This window comes from Onychomys torridus, chromosome 10 (genome assembly GCF_903995425.1).
Source record: "Onychomys torridus chromosome 10, mOncTor1.1, whole genome shotgun sequence".
Taxonomy (NCBI): Eukaryota; Metazoa; Chordata; class Mammalia; order Rodentia; family Cricetidae; genus Onychomys; species Onychomys torridus.
The window spans coordinates 42341534-42359789 of NC_050452.1; the positions used below are offsets into that span (position 1 = coordinate 42341534).

Below are 18256 nucleotides of genomic sequence, written 5' to 3' on the forward strand. Positions count from 1 at the left end.
TAAGTATGTGACATTTGGCTGTGTGCCCAAAAACATACATGAATATCACCTCTCCAATTCCCGTAGTTCTCAAATGTAGAATTTGCAGATCGGAACCAGTGATGATGATTAGTTTTAAAAAGAAAGGCATGATTCAATGAGAAAACTAGTTTAGAGGGCCAAGTGGTTAACAGCAGGTGACATCAAAGACATGTGTATTTGTTGGATTGGAGAAAATTACATCAGGAAATATGTTTTTAGAAATCATCTACAAGGCCTTAAAATCGAAAGGAAAAAAGATTTTAGCTCCAAACATGTTTTTTAGGAGCTATGAAAAGAAATTCCTTGCTTCTCTGGTTCTAAACATATATAGCATATAAAAGGAACAAAAACTTTACCATTTTTCTTAATAGTTAACGTTTTAAAATGATGTCCATCCTACAGTATAGTTACTAAAGTTAATAATATAGTTATTGAGTAACTCATAGTATTTGTAAATCTCAATTGTGATGACTACTGTCCCTATATTACTAAATAAAAGTGCCCTAGCTTTTTTGATTTGTTGAAACTCTGTTTGTCCCTGGTTGCTGCTGTGCTTGCCAAGGGCTTGACAGTAAGCCACATGTCCACATCTGTAAAAGTCTTTGCAGGAGAATTTCCATGCAAATCCTTTTCTCCCTGCAGTATCAAGAGGACTGCCTTTAAAACATTAGTGGATGAAGTTCAGGAGCTCGAGGCGAAATCTCAAGACCCAGGGGCAGTCGTACTTGGAAAAAGGTAAAGGGAAAATTGAATATGTTCTTTCCTCAGAGAATTTTACATTTTTCTCTTGCTCACGACTGGAAATAAGCTGTAAGACTTGCATTTATCATCTAATTTGGGACTGGTGGTGTTATTGACAGATTCTGGAATCATAGAGGTATGGATTCAAACCAGATCTATCATCACTAAATAGCTTTCTGTTTTAAACGAATTTCTTAATGCAACTGAGCCTCAATTTTTTTCATCAATAAAATGGGGCTCATCTACCTCCTTTCAAGTGGTTGTCAGGATTGAATAACATAACAGAAGCGGGATGACATAGACCTGTAATCACAGCACTTAGGTGGCTGACACAGTCGATCATAGGTTTGGGGCCAGCCTTAGCTGGGTAAGGAATTTCAGGCCAGCCCCCGTTGCATATTAAGACCTTGTCTCTAAAGACAAAATAAGGAATTGAAAGATATACTCTAAAATATGTAGCACAGTGCCGAGCACTTAATAAGCATTTAAGTAAGTGATATTTACAAATAGTTGTATTGAAATTCTTAAAAAGAAAGAGAATCTTTATTTTGAAACAGTAGCAATAATTTTTTAAAGGTAATGTACTCAAAATCATGGTCTAATGTATGGTGAACTCCCCTGCTTGCATTTCTAGCTCGGTGTGTTCTTAAGAACCAATCTAAATTCAGGTCATCCAAAGAGTGAGTTACACTTTCCAGGCCGTTTTCCTTACCACCACATCCTCCAAACACATAGGCTAGTCAGCTAAATAAATCCACTAGATGCACAAAGCATTATTAAAAGAAAAACAATTAAAAGACATCTACAATAAAAATATAACTATAAAGATAGCCCTGGGAATTCACTCAATTTTTTTTCTTTCATCCTGCTAACCAGACCAAAGGTTTTGGCTAAAGTCTATAGGAAATGTTTGGGCCTGCAGTAATTCACCCCAGTCTGGCTTCAGCATTTTCATTCAGTTGGACAGAATGGAATAGATGTCAGAGTGAGAGGTGAAGCCACAGCCCTGCCCCCCATTCGGACTGCCTCTCATTGGCAGCCTTTGAAGCACTGGTGTGAACCTGTGTTTTGAACATAACAGGCCCAGCATTTCTTGAGTACTCTCTGTCATCCGGGCACCTCACTTGTAATCTGTATACACTGCCTCACTGAAGCAGACAGCAACCCAGGAGACAGAAACTGAGTCCCTAACGTTGTTCAGCCCTGAGCCCAGGCCAGCTGATTGAAGAGGTCCTGCTCCCAATCATGATTCTGCATCATGGGGTTCATCGTACAAAAGCACCTTTCCTGTGACCTGGGACCAGTATTCCCTCTCTGTTTTCTCTCTGTTTCTTTCCGTGATACAAAGGATAGCAAAACGTTCTAACCTCGCAAAACCAAATAAAGCCGTGTAGTAAGAGTTACTAGGGAAAGGCCACTGGCGAAGCTGGTTTTGTCCTTCAAGTCTACGTCTCATATCTGCAGGTATGTTGGGGAAACCTGCATTAGCCTCCTCCTGTGTCGTTCAGCAGTGACTGACAATTCCTGGTCAGCTAGGACTGGCGTGATGGTCTCCATATCTTAAGACCATATCCCAGGAGTCTGCAGTGTGTAACCCCTTCCATTGAATAAACAGTAAATCGTGGGGGCTGAAAAGAGGGCTTAGGGGTTAAGAGCACTTGTTGCTCTTGGACAGGACCTGGTTTGGGCTCCCAGCACCCACAGGGTGGTTCATAACCATGGGTAAATCTAGTTCCGGGGATTCTAACACCCTCTCCAGTCACTGCCAAGGACACCAAGTACAAATGTGGTGCACGTACATACATGCAGACCAAACACTAATACACATAAAATAAATACAGCTTTAAAAATCAATGGGTGAATCTAAGCCACCAAGAAATGGATTATACCCTTATAACCACTGATTTCTCTGTTAGAAATACTTCAGCCGGGCGGTGGTGGCGCACGCCTTTAATCCCAGCACTTGGGAGGCAGAGGCAGGCGGATCTCTGTGAGTTCAATCAAGGCCAGCCTGGGCTACCAAGTGAGTTCCAGGGAAAGGCTCAAAGCTACACAGAGAAACCCTGCCTCGAAAAACCAAAAAAAAAAAAAAAGAAGAAGAAGAAATACTTCAGATAATATCCCCCCGCCCTTCCTGCAGCTTACCCAGCTCACTTGACTTTTAAAATATTTGTTCTGCTCTCCTCAGGAATGAGTTAGGTAAATTGACAAACTACTACCACCAAGTCCCTGGACCGGCCCATACCTGCATTCTTGCTGCTCACTGGCAATCCCAAGGCTGGTGACCAGGAAGAGAGTAGTGGCTTCCTGCCACAGAGCAGCTCCAGAGGGGCAATGCAGAAGAGGTAGAGAGGGCAGCAGCAGGACAGGAAGACTGTCCTACTCAACTAAACGTTTGCAGGTGACATCTTAACACCTACCAAACAACCCGAACCAGAAAATGTGAATTCAAACGCCAGAGACAAGGGCTGGAAGATGGCTTAGTGGAGAAGAGCATTTACCATGCAAGCGTTAGGACTTGAGTTCAAGTCTCCAGCAGCATATAAAAAGCTGGGCATGGCCATCCATGCCTGTAACCCCAGCACTTTGGGGGCTAGGGGAGGCTGAAGATGGTTGGGGTTATTAGAGTCAGCCTATTTCCAGATTCAGTGAGAGACCCTGTCTGTACGGAATCAGGTGGAGAGTGACGCTAATGGTCTCATCCCTTCATGGGTACCCAAGTAGGCACACACCCAAAAAGGGGGGAGAGGGGTGATAAAGGATTATGGGAACTGTGGTCTCCTTGGGGACAGAGATTCTTAGATATTGCTGGAGTATGTGTGAAGGAATCCATGTATATTATGTGCAGATTAATAGTGCAACTCACAGTTGGATATTCATCTGTGGACATTAGCCAACAGAGCCGTTTCCTAACAGTTCTGAGCTCAGCATCTTCATGTCAGGCTTCACCGGCCTGTCCATCACCACTGTGTGCCCCTTGGTCTCAGCATAGAGAAAAGATTAGGAAACTTAGGGTGGCAGGTGATACACTCGCATGGAAGACCATGATGGAATTTGCTCCCAGCCTCTCAATACTTTTTTCTTAATGGAAAGTAGTTTTGGTGTTGTCCTGGAACTAACAAATGAAATTATATGTCCCAGTTTTCACTACGGTCTTTATGTCAATCTGACAGCGCGCATACTCTGTGGGCAATAAAGAAGCCTCTAGAAAAGCTCTTCTGAGGTTAGGAAGATGGCTTGTCAGTCTAGTACCTGCTTTTGACTCTTGAGGGCCTGAGTTCAGATCTGTAGAACCCACATTAAAAGCCAAGGATGGTCTAGCAGGCCTGTAGCCACAGCACTCTAAGGAAAGAGACCAGCAGGTCCCCAAAGCTCATCTGTTGGGCCAGTCATTTGCCAAGCAATGAGCATCTGGTCCACACATCCTGTCTCAAAAGGTAAAGAGAGAGAGTGATCAAAAAGACTCCCCATCAGTTCTCCACATGTTCATATCACACATGTACACAACTCCACTAACAAATAATGTTCACTGTAGTGGTATCTGCACCAAAAATACAACACAAAACACATGCACAAGCTAATTTTTTTTTTCAATAAAGTCTAAAAACTTTTTTGAAAGGAAATGCTTTTCTTCAGCCTACTCATCACCAGGGTGAAAAGCCACGTAGTCGTCCCTCCCTCTAGACAGAGATTAGGCTGTGGTTCATTCTCCCAGCAGCCCTGCTATCTCACCGCGCTGTGCATTAACCCTTTCATCATGATTAAATGCTTGTTAACTTTCGGAACATTCGTTCCAGCGAGCCAAACAAAACAGTTTGCCAGCTCTCCTAGTGTGCTTTTTATCACTGTGATAAAAACACTGACCAAAAGCAACTTGTAGAATAAAAGGTTTATTGCAGCCTACACATTACTGTTCATTACACAGGGAAGCCAAGGCTGAAACTGGCCGCAGAAAACTTAACCCAGAGACCGTGGAGGAATGCCACCTACTGATTGGCTTCCTCTGGCTTTCTCAGCTGTATTTCTTACACAGTCCAGGCCCAACAGCTCAGGGATGGCATTACACCAGCTCAGGCTCTAGCCCACGGTGGGCTGAGCCCTCCCACATTAATTAGAAATCAAGAAAATATCCCCACAGACTTGCCCGCAGGCCATTCTATTGGCAGCAGTTCCGGACCGGGATTCACTCTCCTTGAGTACGTCTAGGTTTATGTCAAGTTGATAAACACTACCCAGCGCACTAAACCAATACATGCCACTTTACCACCCTTCAAAGGTGCCCAGGATTCCTTTAACATAACACATTCCTTGACTGTATATGGGTTTTAGCCAATAACATAGTCTAGTGTCTCTAAAAGAAATCCTATTTTTAAACTTAGCATCTTTTCATTCACCTCAGCTGAATACCCGAGTTCCAACATTGTGATGAGCTGGAAATAAAGCAACAGTATTTAAATAGTAGTTACTGTGTGATTGCATTAAACAAACTTGGAATTTGCATATCTCATATCTCGGTATGTAAATAAAAGACCCTACAAGATTAAGAGAAACTACTACCGAAGAACTGCAATAGATGTGGTTTTAGGAAGGCTGTGCCTTGGTCCTTTTCTCTCTCTTTTCTGTCACACTGAGTTAAGATTTTTCTGCAAAACAAAACAAAACAAAACAAAACATGAAACCTTTCGTATACTTATTGATGTTACCATGTTATCCACATATTTTACAGTGGGGCCTGATAGTAATCCTAGTCCTCCTTAAATATGGGTGGCATCAAAGTGCATCCATTTTGAAATAATAAATTATTTCCCAAGGGCAGAATAAGGCCAGAGAAATCAACTCCCCGTCACTTCTAATTTAGGAAGCACCCTCCTGTAGATGGCATTTATATTCTGGAGGAGGCAGAAAACAGTCACCCAGGAAAGAACAGAGCCACAAAAACGTAGTTGTTTTCTTAGCAGCGAGGTAGAATGGGGGCATCGGGAATTAAAACTTGTGTATAGCAGTAGTTCTCTCTCACCGAGCCAAGGTTAAGTACAAATCAAGGCATCAAAAGTGATCCTTACAAAGTACCTTTTCTAGTAGAATCCCTGGGATCTGGGGGATAGGAGTGAGAGGGACCAGCATTTGTTGAATGCTTCCTAAGTGTCAATCACTATGCTGACAAGCTGCTAAACCCTGCCTGTCTGCCAGAGAGTTGTGTATTGTCCTCCCATTATAAGTGAGATGACCAAGGAAGGTTTGTCTACAGTGACCCAGCTAATAAGTAGCAGACTCAAAATCTACTCAAAGACAGACTCCAGAGTCTATACCCTTTCCTGATGGATGTGCTAAGTTTCCAAGAGAGTCTCAGTGCTCAAAAAAATAAATAAGTAAATGGGGATGGGGAAAGCATCACCCTGTGTATTTCAGTTGCTGAAATATCGAAGATAAAGTCCATCCCTAGATTTCTTCATATATCGGTATTGTGATATTCAAGTATGATGCATTTTGGAAGGTCAGCCTGAAACCTAGAAAGTGGATTTGGGAAAGAAGCTGCAAGGAAGCTCCTTTGCCCTCCTCCAGCCTTCTGGAATCATTTCAGCTCCCAACACCAGAGACTGCCAGATGCCCTGTCCATAGTGCTCTGCTAACCAAATCACAAGGTCCGAGGCTCACGCTCTCAGCTTCCCCAGAGGAGTTACCCATTTTAGTGTCCTTAGGGTCTCAGTCTGGAGGGTTGGATTGCTTAACAGGGAGGGTGGGAAGAGTGACTTGAAAGAGATGACCCCTTTTCCTCTGTGTGTGGCAGAAACAAGGCTTCCAAAGATCTGCGCTGCTGCTCCAGAGTTCCATGGATTCGTCATCTCCTTTTAATGCAGCTAATTCCCAGTGACAATAAAATATGTCTAGTAAGCCCGAGCTCACATCCCTAGGCTTCAAAAACTATGTGAGAGATTAATACAAATGTCAACATTTCTAAATATTTTCCTCCAATCTTTGCCTAAATGTCTATGTAATTCATTTATACAATGAAGAGGATCATTTTGTGTGTGTGTATGTGTATATGATAAAGATCATTCCATTTTAGGCTTTCGCAAAAAAAATGGCAAAACATAGAACTAGCATAATTTACAGCAGTTTAACTGAAGCTTGCATGGTGAGGAAAAAACAAGATAGGAATTTTTTTTTTTAGTCAATGTCCTTCCAATTGCTAGAGCACACTTGCGTGGCCAGTCACTCCAGCACAGACACCTTCCTTCCTCCCACACTGACTGTTGTTTTGCTATCAAAGAACATTGAATAATCAGCCACGAGGGAAACAGCACAATTGGTAAGACGGAGGAGGTGTGTAAGCGTGTCTCCAAATTGCTCGATTCCTCTATCCGACAAATGTTCGGTTTCCTGTTGTGTGGGGAACTCCGCTGTGCAGTCGAGGGCCGTGCAGTATTTCTCACCGCGTAGTCTGCACAAGTCCCGTGATTCATTCTGGAGACCTCGCTGCGGAGGTCAGACTAAGCGTTTATGGATTTTTGTCTCCTTCTTGCTTTCTCTAGAATAATTATTTTCTAAAAACATTTCATATTTTTAAATGACACTGACATACTTAAACCAGATTAGAATGGTAATGGAATTTTTCTAATTACAAAGGATAATATTTTACCCTTTGTATTTTTTTTTTAGTATAACTAAAACGATCATTTTATATCAGAGTATGTCAAAGTGTAAGCAAGACATACTATGGGTAAGATAGCTGTATTTAAAATCCAACTGTTCTGTACTTAGAATCCGCCTGAGTCCATCACGGTTTTTAGATGATTTGGTAACATTTTACTACTTGTGTTGAATATATTCTGTATTTCCATTTGATTTAGATATTATGGTGCTGGGTAAAGAAATCTTAGTTTGCCTAGATCATCATTAAAGATAAAACTCCTCTGTAGCTATGGGGGAAATACTTAAGATCTCTTTGCTAGCTGGGAAAATAGAATAAAAAGGAATTAGATCCAACTGCCGATTCTCCGGCTTTTGTTCGGTCTAACTCTGCTGGTAGTCCTGCAGAGAACCTGGCTCCCTGAGTTGACAGTGTGTTTCACACTTCTGTGCCTGCTCCACAGCCTCACCGAGAGGGCACAGCTGCTCAAGAATGTCTTTAAGAAGAACCATGTCAACCTGTACCGCTCTGAGTCCCTACAACAGAACCTGCTCCGTGAGTATTGGAGTTTTGAGTCAATTCTCTGCGCGCTGTGGACCCCAGCACTCATCAGAGCAGTGCGTTGAATTCCCACCATCTTTAGCCATTTAAAATGAATGGTTTAACATTTTGCAGCATGGCATATAAAAACAAATGGTTGGTTAACAAACCCATGGGCTACACCATCTCCCAGTTAATAGCAAATTTTAAAATGCTGCCATCTCCACATTCCTTGTGGCCTTAAATCTTAAAAAGAAACAGTGGGTAAATCTTAACTCGGAGACGCCGCCTCTATGTTGTTTTCTTTTCTCCTTGAATAACTTCGCAAGGGTCTTTTCAGCTTTCATGTGATGCAAGGAAACATATGTTTTCCCCTTCAAAAATATTTATGCATATTTAGAGTTGGGAGAAATTATTGGATATCTCACCCTCTTAACATTTCAAGGACCTGAAAGGGAACATAATATATACAGCCCTGTAGTAAATTTACTGGTGTTGGTAATATATCTTTTATTTTGTGTTTCCACATGTAATTTATTTCCCTTTATATATGCTCATGTATAGTGCTTTTGGTCTTTATATGTCAAGGGCCTTTTCCAAAGATGTGATCCCTCTAGGGGTTATCTCCTATCCCCACACCCCCTCAGACCATGTAAACATCACTGAGGTAATGTAATTGTGTGTGTGTGTGTGTGTGTGTGTGTGTGTGTGTGTGTGTGTGTGTGTGCTGGGAACCAAAGAGAATGTTACCTAAAGAAAGCAAGCCTCTCCTTCACCACTAGCAATTCTGTGTGTTAGTCTCCTCCTCCTAAATGCCATTTATTAACAAATGATCATTTATCTATGTAGAGAGTATAAGGTGGTATTTTCATCTGTGTGCTCAATCATGGTAGAATAATTTAGTCAAGCTCATTAATACATTCCTCTGTTCACCTACATATCCAACTCTCTCCAACCTTCTCACTCACACGGCACCTACCTGAAAACGTAGCCAATGCCATGATCAGACTCTGAGAGCCTTCCAGTCATGGGAAAGCAAAAACGGAGGGAGTCGACTTGCTGTGTGGATCCCAGGACTAAGAGAATGGACAGCTTCTGCCTAGTCAGATGGAAAGCAGAATTTAGAGGCTCCACACTGGCAATCTCTGGTCCTCCCAACTCTCCCTTTCTGACTGCTGAATTTTTCAGAAGCTCAAAATGAGCGCCCCTTGCTCCTGAAGATGGGAGATATGTACCATTTCTCCCAGGCTGACCACGAGCACTCAGAACTAACGGTAATTTCCAGTGAGCTCATCCAGTGATTTCTGTTTTGTTACTTACAGACGGCTACGCTTTCTCTCAAGATGAAAACGGCATCGTCTCACAGTCTGAAGTGATTAGAGCCTATGATACCACGAAACAGAGGCCGGATGAGTGGTGATAAGGAGGCCTAAGCAACAGGCCCTGCTGTGTCTCTGAGGAGAGCTGTCCCAATCTGAGGTCATCACTGCAATCTGCTGACCAATCCCAGTCTGGCCCATGGGGAGAAAAGTGGATCCGAGCTCATCTCCCAGACGGATTTCATGGACATAAGCACTATGCGATTACTTTAACACCATTGCCCTCAGATGTTCTAAGAACCTGCTAAGGCTTTGTAAACCGGTATTGGAAATGACCTTGTGTCTTGCCTGAGCGCTTTCTCAAAATGGGGGACAGGTCAGTGTTCACAAGCCATCCCTCTGGGGTTGTAACTCTCAGTTCATTGGCTCAACGACCAGTCAATCAACCATTTAAAAAAACAACTCCGAAATGGTGTTAAGAGAAGGGACTCTTGATATCTAGACTTAGATTTCAGGATATGCTGAAACAAACCAGCATTCTTGACTCACTCTACTGAACACTTCTAAACAAGGCATTAATAAGTGTTTGTGTCAATAAAGTGTCTTGCTCAATGTTTGCCAAAGACGTTCAGTGCGTGTTTCTCATTCAGTAGTCAACTGCCCAGAAATTTAAAAGAGAGTTCCCTCGCAGTACTGCTGTCCGATCTGCATGCTTGACTTTACAAATGTGAGCGCGACTTGCAAAAATTGAATATGTCCAGGCATTTGCTACTAAAATCTGTGATGTCGCACCTTCGGCCTTACAACTGCTTCTCCATCGATTGTTCCCTTTATTTGTCCCATCAGAGAGACCTGTCCGTGTGACCGTTGTTACAACACTGATTTCTTTCTTAACTCTGTTGTCTGTCATTTCTGATGAACTTTAGACTCCTTTAGAAGCTCCTAGAGATCGGGCTTCTCCTGTGTATTGAGTGACGTCACAGGGTCTTCAATTTTTGTTTTCCCTAATAAGAAAATTATGCTTATGTATTTATGTGAGATTTCCAAAGCTTCTGTGTCGATGTTTGGGATAATCCATCAGATAATGCATGGGCTTTTTGTCATGTGCCTAGGCTCGGCTTTTGTCCTGTGTTCTGTTTGGTACTCGATGTGTGTGTTCCCACTGGAGATGATATATGTAGCACAGTTGGTGTGATGGTGACTACCCGTATGCTTCAGCCTGAAAATTATTCCACAGTTCACTTGGCCAACAATTCCCAAAGTGAGCACGTACTACTTATTGACACGAGACAGATAAGTAGCACATTTCCCTCCTTTTAAGGAAATAGCTATATTACTCCAGTAAACCTTCCAGTCAATGAATACTTCTCATCATGAGTGGGGCTCACTGATACGTTTTCAAATATATGTTCATTCTCATTAGTTTTGGCATTTCCATGAAATCTCCTGAAAAATGCCTATTTTGCTACCAACAATAAGTGGTGAAGGGGCTATTTAAGAACCACACCCTGTTTTCTACAGTTTTTACAGCATATTTTTCATCTTAAAAGATAAAAAGGGAGTTCTAGTTTTCAGATACACTTCAGAGATCGAAATGAACTCTTCTGCCTTTTATCCAAAAGCCTGTTTGCCTTTAAGTGGGTTACCAGCAAAATAGGGACCTTTAAACGTGTGCAAAGACTAGCTTTGAGAAGAGGGAGCTTCCAAATTACCCCCCATTTCGTCATTTACATTGTTTTCCCTCTTTCTCTCAGTCTGGATTTAAAATTAGACTGTGTTTCTTCCTCCTCTAAATTTGTAGCTAGTTACCCTACAAATGAGAGGTCCTAAACTCCCACAGAATTCTGAAGGGAGCAGAGTGGACATACTCCACATCTCAAACCTGTCCTGATGGAGCTTAGATTAAGCAATCCACAAATCAAAACATCCAGCAGAACTGCACACACAGACTCGAAGGTGATCTTTCAAATTGGGAGGCTGTAGACTTTAACCTTCTACCAACTCAATCTGGCGAGTGGGTTTTCCTCAGCCTCCTGGTGGCGACAGTTGAGGCCACACCACAGAAATGAGTGATTCCCCAAGAATGGCTTCCCTTTGCCCTCTCTAGTAGAGGCGTCTGTCTCCAGATGCCTCACATCAGAACGTTGTGGATGAGAATGGAATCTTATGACCTCCGCATGAAAATGTAAAGTCTTCTTTTTGTCTTGAATCATGAATTATTTTGATGGAACACCTCCATGGGAAAATACTCGTGGTTAATCAGTATGCATCATAGCCTGAAATGAAGCTCTTTATACCTTGTCATCCCTGGATCCTGTGTTTGAACGGTGGACATGAAGTCAGTCTCCCTGTTTCTTGGGTTGGGGATAGTGCAGAGAGAGGCCGCTTGGGTAAAACTTGAACTAGAGAATTGCTATTGCAGTGGGTTTGTGATACCTTTGTTTCTAACCTTTGTTAGCTGCAGGGAAAGGTTTGTGGTTTTACCGGGATTTGAATCATGGCAGCCAAAGTGACTTTAAACCTGTTTTTTCTAAAATAAACAATATGGAACTCCCATTTGAAACTCCTCTTTAGGGACTCTAGTAAGTGCTGACATGACTGCTCTGTAATGTTTACAATCCAGAAAATACTATTTATAGCAGAAAAGCCTCATTACTTTAGTATCGAAAAGCTGGGAGTTTCTTCCTTCTTCATGGTGGAATGTACACAGTAGTATACAGCATGGACTTTCTCTCCGTGTTAGATATACATGTAAAACTACATTGGTGTCTGGCCCCTTGAAAGATGCTGTATTGTAGAAGGAATTGGCAGGAAAGCAGTGTTCTCAGGAACATGGGAAATTTAACATGATAAGTGGGCTTCTTGGCTGGCACTCCTCTCCACGCTCTGTGTGAGATGGCATCAGCAGCAAAGAGAACTTACTGGAAAGCTTTCTCACACAGGCAAGATGAGCAGATACTGCCAAAGCAGGGAGCCATGCTTTGGCAGTATCTGCTCATCTTGCCTGTCATTAAAGAGAATCAGTAGTCCTTTTTCTTCCCAACAGGCAAAGTGAATTCTAGAAATGATCAGCATGTAGTCTCAGCATTTAATTATTTATTGTAATTTTTCCACTCCATATCCCTGATAGCTGGGATGATAGTTACAGGTTAATTTGTTCTATACTTGGTGTCACCCTCATAAGCTGTCATTGAAAAATGTCCTTTCAGAAAACGCATGCTAGCCAGAGAACAATAGAGATAGCCTCTGAAAACAGTGTGTGGTGATTACAAAGCCACCTGTTCATCACGCGGTTGGTTTTTGATGGTTCCAGGTCTTAAAACTTGTTTCATGAAATGAATCTTTAGTCTAAATAGGAAACTACAAACTTTATCAAGAAAACGTCCCATTCATCCACACTATGGTGACCAGGTATGTGGAATCCCTTTTGTCCATTGCTTACAGTAACGCCACGGGGCTCCGTGCCTCATAAATGCTTTTTAATGATGAGTGTTTCTGGATGCCTCTTGAACATAACCTGATTTTTCTCACATTAAAATAAAACACTTGTGAAACTTAGTTATACTTTGCTGTGTTTTAATTAACCTTCAACAGCTATTAAAATGGAATGTAAGTTGAGTTTTGAAGAAAAAAAATAAATGCTGTCCATGTTTTGTATTGACTTATTTTCTGTAGAAGAACAGCTGGTGGGGTTTTTTGGTTTTGTGCGTGTTTGTTTTTTGTTTTGTTTTGTTTGGTAAGTTTATGGTTTGCATGAACTAATATTTAAAGTGACCCACGCAAATGCATGGCTCTTGTAAAAAAAAATCTCGATATTTATTTCTGTCCTATAAAACTTTATCATAGCCTAATCAAAACTTAATATTCAATGGACAAATTAATTGGTCCTCCACACCTGTTTTTTTTTTTAACTAAATGGATTATTTATACAAGCTTCAACAAATTCAACTGAATCTTTTTATTTAATTGAGTCTTCTGTTTAGCTTGCCTCCAAGAGCTTTTCTTTAGAAAGTTCGTGAAACTTCCCAGCAAATATATCTTCCCTAAGTAGGAAGAAAGGTGGATTGCATATGTGCTTATTTAGATTAACAGCAACTTTCCATGGGTAAGTTTGCTATGGCAAAGATGTGAGCAGAATATTTTTCTTTATCCCCAGTCATAGACTAGAAGCCATAAATGAAGTGAGCGCCATGTGTTGCTAGCCTCTTCAAGTTTTTCACTTTTTCAAGTGTATTACATTGAAGTAAGAGAGCAGCCTTGGAAGGCTCTGCAGTTTGCATTGAAGATCAAATGGATGTTCAGCTCTGTGGAAAAGCCATTCCTGCCGAAACTGCATGAGTGGGGAGTGTCCAATCTGTGTTTATAGTGGTTCTCTCAGGTTTGTGTCTCTTAATGTTCAATGCACTGTGTTTTATAGTGACTACCGTTGAGTGAAATCCATTCTATGCACTGTTATGTGTCATTGGCCTTTTGTGAATGTGCATGTTTTAAACTGCAAATTTTAAACATTTGTCCTCTAATTGTTATTAAAAAATAAAATAAACTTTACCATTATACATATCGGAACTGGCTGGAGTTTTGATTACTACGTTTAGAAATGATGTTGCTTTATAAAGCAGTTCAAAGCCACGGTGACTACAGTCTGAGACGGTGTATCCACCTGATGGTTTCTTGACCTTTTTTAAAGCTATGTTTAATTCATTTAATTCAGCTAAATGAAATGTAAAATTAGCTCTAATTTGATAAGAGGGTAGCTTGTGTAATTAACAGAGAGGTATTTTTGGGAAAGTTACTGTATTTCGACTTTATTGTTTAGAAATATCTCCCCGGTATCTGCATTTTAAATCAGCTTGCCAGTCAGTAGTTCACTCCGGTCTCTGTCCTTTTGTGTTGGATGAATTTCATAGGTTTTTCTAAACCCACTTTTAAGAGAGGAGGAGAGAGAGACAGAAAGGCAGACAAGTTTAGACAATAATATTTGAAGGATGTAACCACAAAATAATAAAATTGGCCAAAACTGCAGGGGAACACCAGAAATAAGGATCATTTTCTCAGAAATAAGCATCATTTAGTAGATGCACACCCAAGGAAGACACAGTTTGGTAAGTGCTGGAATAGAATGTCTTGATACAGAGGTACTGGACATGACACATTGGAAACTATCTGATTTGATTACACTGTGGTCTGTTTAGCTGTTGGGAACCCCTGTCCCTCAGATTTCCTGAGGCACCTGGTGGTAGGTCTTCTGCAAAGCCCCAGTAAAGCAGTGAATGGAGGTGTTACCTTTGAATCCTATTATAATTTGCACACTGAACTGCCATTCCCCTTTAAAAAAAAAAAGCATGTGTTGATACTGATGCATCGACTTAAGACACCTTCTACTGTTACCATAGGCAACAGCGAACCTGAAATATAACCTCATAAATTCAATACGTCATCCCCACTTAAAGTCTGTTTTCCCATGTTTACGCCATCTCTAACCTAAAGCTACCATCACTGTAACATAGGCACCTCAGTTTAATGAAAAGAGGCCTTTCGAACCTGGGTAATTTCACAAGTAAGCTCATAAAAAAATGCTGGAAAATATGAAATACTTTGTAACATTTGGTCTTTATTACCCCTAAGTACAAACGGGGTAGCAACTGAAAGAAACATTCTGTCAGAATAATTACATTAATAATGAATGTCTAATTGCAATTTTTAAATAGCCAGGTACATAAATATATGTTAACACTTCACTCCCTTAATAACTTAACATGTCTATAAATTCTTATTTTTCCTAAATTTACATGGAACTAAAAAAGTAAACTGATACCAGCTCAATCTAATGTATCAGATTCCTGATTGTAACTGTATGGATGTTCAGGAAGCCTTTTATTTATCTCATTTTAGAGAAAAATTTCCTGTGTGTTCATATCAACCTGATAGTGTGACATTCAGCTCCTAACACCTAAAAAGAATAAGTGGGTAGAAAAGAAAAAAAAAAAATAAGAGGAAAACAACCTATCCATTTGGACAACTAAACGTATAACAAGTTGGCTTTGAAATGGATAATAAATTCTGAAGCAAACTTACTCTGTTAGATGTGTTTTCTATAGCATATGATAAAATGAATGCATAATCCATATGGTGGGAGATGGAGCCTACCGGAAGATGTTTGGAGACAAGTCCTTATGGGGGATTGGGTGACTCTGGCCCTTCCTCAATCCTGCTTTTCCCATTGGCTTATTGCTTCTGGAATGATGTGCTTCCTCGTCATGAGCCCAAAGCAAATGGAGCCTCCAAACCTGTGAGCCCAAATAAACCTTTTTATATTCTACAATTCAGTCTCGACTCTTTTGTTACAGTACTGGAAACCTGACTAACAGCAACCATAGAACCCACCTTAATAAGCAATGACAAAAATCAGGCTGCTTGTCAAGGGGCCATGAGTTATGGAAACATTGCTCTCTGTTCTCTCTGCCCAGTCAATGGCACCTGCTGTCCCACAGCAATTGGTCTTCCACTTTTATTCTAGGGTATTTCACCTGTTATCTGTGTATACCATTAGATTACCACCCAGCTCCCTCCCCACTAGAATGCAGGTGATTTGAGACAGTGGTTCTTCTTACCCAGAAAATCCAAAGCAGTGAGGTGCTATGAACACCTCCCTTTTAAAAATGAGAAAACAAGCAGGGAAACAGATGGCCCAAAGACTCTTTTAAGCAAAAACCAGAGAACTAACCAGACATAAGGCTCAAAAGCCATGCCAAATCACATTCTGGTGTCTCCTGTTTCTCACATGTCAAGGGGAAAATGTTGATCATCTAATATTTCTTGTCATGCTTTATGATCTTATAATGTAGCATGTCACATATGTTTGAAGACCCCTGATGCTATAGGATATGTATGACACTATGCAATTAGTCACTTTCCCCCAGTGGATTTTCTGAGAAATAGGTTGGGCTGTTCTCCTAAGAAACTTGGGTCTTCTAGGCTACTGTCATAAAGATCATAGGATTGTAAAGCTGGCTTCCTAGGACAGGTATCTTCACTCCCCTATCCTTGTCTCTTGTCCTGGGACATGCTACTTAACCTCTTCCTGCACTGATTTCTCCCTCTGAGAGACAAGCATATAACAGTCCAACTTCAGATGCAAGACTGCCTGAAAACTCAACATCATAGTAGAAAACTCTTGAGAAATACACACTGCTTAAGAAGTCCAATCGTAGGAACAACTATTTCAAAACTCTAGTTTCCTAGAATTCTAGTTTTCACAATAATCATAATTGGAGGACACTAGGACTCAAATTCTTCACGAAGACAAAATCTAAAACCAGACAACTTATCATTGTATTTTGTGGTGGTGGGGTATGGTGAGCATGTCTTCAGAGGTTTCAAATGACTTGACCCTTCAGGTCTAATTGTCCAAAAATGAAAACATGAGGAATTCACAGTCCCTTATAAAATCTTTCAAGAGTACCACTTGCACTTGGTGTTCAAGAGTTCTGATCTATCCCTGGATGTTCCTGGTTCTTTTACCTTCACAGATCTTCTTGCCTCTTAATTCCATCACTCTTCTCTACCTCCCCCTGCTAGACTTCCTCACTCAAACCCTGCACACATTTTTCGTGTCCTACAACAAGCCCTCGGTATGAATCTATAGCCTCTTTCCATGCGCCCTGCATTCCGGTCATGACCACAGTTACGCTGACCCTAAGCACTAACTTCTGGACTTAACTTCCCCTACCTGACGGCGCTCCCAGGGAGAGCACAATAGCAATGCCCATACTGTTTTGTTTTCTTTTTACATGTGTATGTGTGATGTTTGTACATGTGTGTACGTGTTTGAGGAGGGGGGTCACATTTGTGTGGGAGTGTGCATATGGAAGTCCAAGGCTGATATCAGGAGTCTTCCTGGATTGCTTCTCATATTCATTGAGGCAGGCCTCTCAGCTGAACCTAGAGCTAACTGATTTAGTCTAACTAGCCAGCTTGCCAGGGATCCTGTCTTGGCCTCCATGGGGAGCTGAAAAGACAAGATGGCTGCCATGCTCGTTCAGCGTTTATGTGGATGTGAAGGACACAAATTCAGGCTTTCAAGCTCAGTCCACCGAGCCACGCCCCTGGCCCCAGCAGTACTTCTTTTGTGGAAGCACCTGCAATGTCTCATCTCAAGCATTAGTTGCATGTCTTAGCCAGTAATGCAGTGTAGTGGCTTCTGGGATCAGAATTGCATTTAATTCCCCTTGGTGTTTTCAACCTCTCACACAGGGCCAGACCAAAGGTGAAGACTGTCATTCAAAGGTTTGTTGAATGAGAAATGTCTAGAAATTACGATGGGATGGCTTTACTATGATACGATCATCAATAATATTAGCAGCCGCTTAGCTTCCAAAGAGAAGATCTGGACAAAGATGCGTTTTTATGTCACCAAGTACATGAGCATATGATTTGATTCAATGTCACTGAATGCCATGTTACAACGAGGTACACACACAGTATCATCCTAATTTTAAATACTGTATGGACAGTTGATTGATTGGAGAATCCCGCTGCAGCAGGGAAATCTGGATGTGAGCAATCCATGAATCCTTCAGCATCAGTGTGCCTAATGAATGTGTTCTGTTCTCCAAAGCAGCAGGAAACAGGAAGTACAGCCACTGAAGAACTAGAATCCTGATCCACATGGAAGGGGACATTTCCACCTTCTAGCAGACACTGAAAGTGGGCATGGGAGGGTGAAATTAGCTCAGTCACCTCACTGTGACTCAGATTGGCATCTGAGTCTTTGATAATGTCTAATAAGTTTCTCTCTCTCTCTCTCTCTCTCTCTCTCTCTCTCTCTCTCTCTCTCTTCTCCTTCCTTCTGTGTCTCCCTCCCTTCCTCTCATTAGAGAATTGAATAGGTTTGTTTTAATTACAGTTATATTCCCCTTGAAATTCATTTTTTGACAATTAAAGAGATTACAAAATAAAACATGTTCACTGCACTCAGCAGGGCCAAGAATCAGTATATAGGATC

General features: G+C 41.3%; 1 protein-coding gene across 7 annotated transcripts in view; it reads left to right on the forward strand.

Moving 5' to 3' along the window:
- Atp8a1 (ATPase phospholipid transporting 8A1) overlaps nt 1-11556 on the forward strand; it is a 224799-nt gene extending 213243 nt beyond the window's left edge. For all 7 annotated transcript variants that reach the window (XM_036201199.1, XM_036201202.1, XM_036201198.1 and 4 more), the window contains 3 exons: nt 664-756; nt 7857-7948; nt 9256-11556. In XM_036201199.1, coding sequence (XP_036057092.1) covers nt 664-756; nt 7857-7948; nt 9256-9353 — 283 coding nt within the window. In that variant the 3' untranslated portion in view covers nt 9354-11556. The remainder of the gene's footprint in view (nt 1-663; nt 757-7856; nt 7949-9255) is intronic.
- Nucleotides 11557-18256: the final 6700 nt, after the last annotated feature.